Source organism: Rhagoletis pomonella, unplaced genomic scaffold (genome assembly GCF_013731165.1).
Source record: "Rhagoletis pomonella isolate Grant_MI unplaced genomic scaffold, Rhpom_1.0 Rhpom_scaffold_12332, whole genome shotgun sequence".
NCBI lineage: Eukaryota > Metazoa > Arthropoda > Insecta > Diptera > Tephritidae > Rhagoletis > Rhagoletis pomonella.
Window position 1 is genome coordinate 1 of NW_023470861.1, and position 4,713 is coordinate 4,713.

Genomic DNA, 4,713 nt, shown 5'->3' on the forward strand with positions numbered 1-4,713 from the left:
TGTATTTTCACGCGCTTAATAGCTTTCTGGAAGTAAGTGTACCATTATCCTTGGTAAACAATGCTTCGTTCTGGACACTTCCCAGTAATTCAGAAAAGCAAGATGAGCTATACGATCAGTTTAAAATAATCGGCAGCCGTGGCATACAATGTGAATCCGAAGCAATGGACAATGATGGTAATTTATATTGCAGTTTGATTAGTTCAAGTGCGTTGATCGCTTGGAAGGAGGACAGCGATTACGATTCAGATAATTTGAAGGTAAATAAGTATGAAAAATAAGAATAGTTGGATGCTCTTTCCTAATGCAAATATTTAAATGTACAATTTTTAATAATTACAGGTAGTCGCCTACAACCCAGAGAGGCTACGATTCGTCACAGGATTAAAGATTAACCGAAATAATCTTGAGGAAGATGAACTGTGGGCTTTGAGCAGTAATCCTGAGGTTAGTTACTATATATGTACATACATAAATACATATATTTATATGTACATATGTACATTAGACCGTGTCAGAAAAGAAAAAAGTCGCCGAACACTCCTAAGTCTACAGAACTTTTGCAAGTCAATTTCGAAAAAATATATATATGTATATTTCTTTACTGAACGTAAAAATCCATTGACTGGGGTTTGGGGTTTGGACCCATTTTAGTACTTACCCACCAGAGCCCTGTTCCCATAACGTACCACCCTAATGTCAGTAATTTAAAGCTAATTCCTTTGTTAAAGGAAATATGAAATTAACGATAATCTTAAATTTTTTAAATGAGAATTGACGTCGGTTTTGTTTTTTGCTAAAAAATGACTTGTTATAATATATGTATGTATACATATGACATTTTTTTGCCAAAAATGGTCTGGTTAGGTAGGTTAGGGTCGAGATATTTTGAAAACCCGTATTTATGCTCTGATTGGTTTCACTTTTCGCATATTTAGTTGAAACGTAGTAGGACATAGGTTTTCAAAAAATTAATCCGCTGGTGGCGCTGATGTCAAAATAAAAAGTACGTTAGACATAAAATGCATGTTTTCTTCCCGTTAAAAATTCTTTCAAGAACAAAATTAACAAAATTTTTTCAATGGAAATTTTAGTAACGTAACGCTAGCAAGAAAAGATTTTTATATTTCACAACCTGGAAAATTAACCTTAAAAATTTCCAATATTAGTACAAAAGCTTTTATACAAATAGTCTTGCCCAATGCACAGAGTTTTTCAATTTTTTAATCGAAGTGAAAATCCACTTCTGTTTTTTGTAACGTCACGCCAGCGCATAAGTTTACTAATATTTTTAAATCGCTAATACCAACAGTTGTAATTTTTTTTACTGAATAAGGGGTCATTTAATTGCTATGCAAATCTAGAAAAGCCTTTTTATATTTTGACTTTTTCAAATTTTTAACATTTTGTCATACGATTAGTTTGGAAATACCTCTCGGCAAAAAAAAATCGAAATTTCCTTAAAATTTTTTTTTATTCTCAGGGGGTAAGGTCTAATGTACATAGAAAAAAGTAAAACAAAACATTTCATATCCTGTTTTTCCCAAATCTTCTAGCTTTTTGTTGGCGCAAAAGTACAGACCGACGATATAAAATTCCAAATAATTGGTTGTCGTGTCAAAAATTTGCTGGAGAATGAGCCTTGCTCAGTGGTAATAAATCATTTACGGAGAGCGTGAATGGAAACTAAAATAATGTAACTCAGCGAAGAACAAATTACTTTCTTACATTTAAATAAATGAAGTGCTGAAATACATACTTGTGAATATTATTTTTAAAACTATGTAATCCCAGATACTACACAATTAAAAATGTATCAACCATAGGCGCTAAACATTTACTTACATTTTCGAAATAATGCACAAAAAAATGTACACAGAACTTTTACCTTATTTACCTCTAAGCAAAAGCTGGAGCAAACTTTTGTTATAATTTGTTGAAAAAACCTAAGGTAAATCCTCCCTTGCTCATATGATTTGCATGTGCTACGATTCGTAGCCTACGAAATAGCTTTTCCCATTTTCTGACGAACGTGTAATTTTGAGTTGTGTCACTTTTGAAGATCGTGTGCGAAATAAAGCAAAACAAAAAGTGATACAAATAAATGTTAAAAACTGTAAATGTAAAAATGTTATTACAATTTTAGTAACCCCCAAAAATTCCGCAATGTTTTCGAGAAAAATCATTTTCGTATGGATTTTCAATAGTTAATACAGAGAACGTTTATAAAAATGCGCCTTCCCATTTATATACGTTCTCTGACCAGAGCATAACAATGCGCGCGCCATCTAGCGGGACTACAGCTCATTCACAATAGTGATTGAAAAACGTCGCCGTTGAAATATTCAGCCAACGGCGGACAATAACCGATTTCGCCCAACAGCTGATTGCAAATGTCAAACGGCACTTAAAAAACACGCAAGTGTTTTATTTGTATTTAATTTTTTTAACATTCCAACGCATTGAAATTTAGCCAGCAGAAAATGACTATAACAAATTTACAACGCTGGCTTCTCTATATAGGACTTTTCGCAATACCCTATCTAGCTATAGTGGCTGGTTATCTGCGGGCGCCTGTGTTAACCAAGTGGGAATTGGAAATCCAATTGTTGCCGATTGTGCTACTGGTTTTGTTTGGAGTTAGTATACAAATTAGTATGTATGAAAAATTATGTGCTATAAATGTTATTTAATTATAGGCTTATGCAGCCACAGTTGTGCTCTATCGCACCTTTACATTCAACGACTGTCCACAAGCGGCCAAGGAGTTGCAGCAACAAATTGAAGAAGCGCGGAAGGATTTAAAAGAAAAAGGTTTTGTATTTCGCGACTGATGCATATTTGTAACTACTTTTATAAGCTGATTAACTTTCCAATCATATTAATTATTAAATATAATTGAGTTATATGTAAATAAATATATAATTATGTACTTACGTATGAATAATTGAAAAGGAAATTGAATTCTGTTTAGATGCATGCTGCGCGAGTTCAGTAAAACTTGTTTGGCATTCCATGAGTGTTGCTTTAGCGCTAAAGATTAAAATCAGGTAATTAGTGAGCTACTAAGTAGAAAAAATTAAGCTGTATTTCTCTTATAAAGGTTATTTATCAATAGAAAATGTATCGTACCGATGCGTTAACATACATTAGATGCGTTCGACAAGTCAAAAATTTTTAATAGTTTTCCAAATTTTTACTGGATGGCGTTCGATAACGACAAAAAATTATCCAACACACAAAAATTGAGAGAGCAAGCGTTCATTTTGATGCAAGAGAAGCGTTCATTTTGTACTGGCAAAATTTTACTCAGAAAAAATTATCCAACACGAAAACATATAATCACAAAACATATGGTTGCAATTTTTGTAAACAAACAAAATTGCATTTTCCGAGTTTTGGTATTTATATGCTTTTTGGCTGCCTGCTATGTGACTTACGGATATTTTAGATTTTTTGTTAGTTACGGCATATTGGTGGCAAACTATCGATGGCACTATCGAAAATTTTCCAAATTTAAAACACAAAAATTGTGAATGTGCATTGAATAAAGTGGCAATACTTTTATATAAAAGAATATCTCTGATCCAGTACTTTATGAACTTAAAGTTTTTACACGAACTTGCAGGAAGTTACAGGAAAAATGTTCGCGTACTCCAAAATCCTGTAAATGAGAGCGCTTTTTTGGAGAGTTGTGTAGAGAATGAAATTAGAAGATTTTACCCGAACTTTTTCTTCTGGTAAAATCATGAAAAGTATCAAGCGATAAGCTGTTTGACGTTTTTACAGGAAAAGTGCTTTTTTGTTCTAGTACTTTGCGGTTGTTGCTCAGTTTTTACTTTCAATTCAGAGAGTAATTTTGCTGTTTGACATGTTACCATGATAAAAACATAACAAGGTAGAACCGTTCTCTCAATTTGTCGGCTATGCTTTTTTTTTTTAAGTTTGCCAGCATTTTAAAATCATATAAAATTGAAAATAAAAAATTGAAATTGTTCGAAATTGTTGTTGCTTGAGATTGAAAATGAAAATGTGTGTGTGAGTTTGTGAGTAAATTTAAAAATTAAAATGTTTGGAAACGTCAAGAATTTTAAAAGTAACGTACTATATTTTTATCATGCATTTTACAAGATTTTGGACGAAAAGTATAGGATCAGAGCTAATACATGGCCTAACGTCATCAGAACGAATGTAGAGTAAAGCAGCTTTAATAGTAAACGAAAAAAGATCGCAACTAAAACCTAAAAAAGTCGGCATGCCATGTTTCCTATATCTTATATATAAATAGGCAATCATGTTTTCTTTACACCCCTTTTTCGGCTAACCATACCTCTAAGGTATAAACTATATATAAACGCCTCCTAAATGTATGCTTTAATATTGATACTGAATTAAAGAAATGTGCTAAGCAGCAGTTTAGGAATCAGATTTATGTAGACTAAGATTCATGCAAGGAAGAAGGTAAAGTTGAGTATGTAGAAGAAGAAAGTGATAAAGGCAAAGATTAAAATAACAGTAAAGAAACCTAAATATAAAGACAATGAGGAAGGGAAATTCAAATACCTGACCTAGTAACAATGGTTGGGTGAATATGTAAATGGAGATATACATAGATCAAGATAAAGGAAAATATAAAGATGAAGACGAAGACGAAGACGAAGATGAAAATGAAAATGAAGATGAAGATGAAGATGAAGATGAAGATGAAGATGA

General features: G+C 32.4%; 2 protein-coding genes across 2 annotated transcripts; both read left to right on the plus strand.

Moving 5' to 3' along the window:
• Window positions 1–8: 8 nt before the first annotated feature.
• On the plus strand, window positions 9–1,785 carry LOC118756818 (the record flags this gene model as incomplete). Its single annotated transcript, XM_036491559.1, has 3 exons — window positions 9–260; window positions 343–447; window positions 1,557–1,785. Coding segments are annotated over 3 exons (480 nt in total), but the record flags the coding sequence as incomplete, so codon positions are not given.
• Window positions 1,786–2,377: 592 nt separating this feature from the next.
• Window positions 2,378–2,948, plus strand: LOC118756817 (dolichol-phosphate mannosyltransferase subunit 3-like). The gene is made up of 2 exons (XM_036491558.1): window positions 2,378–2,639; window positions 2,700–2,948. Exons 1-2 carry the CDS (start codon window positions 2,484–2,486, stop codon window positions 2,832–2,834), a joined length of 291 nt encoding a protein of 96 aa, XP_036347451.1. The 5' UTR covers window positions 2,378–2,483; the 3' UTR covers window positions 2,835–2,948.
• Window positions 2,949–4,713: the final 1,765 nt, after the last annotated feature.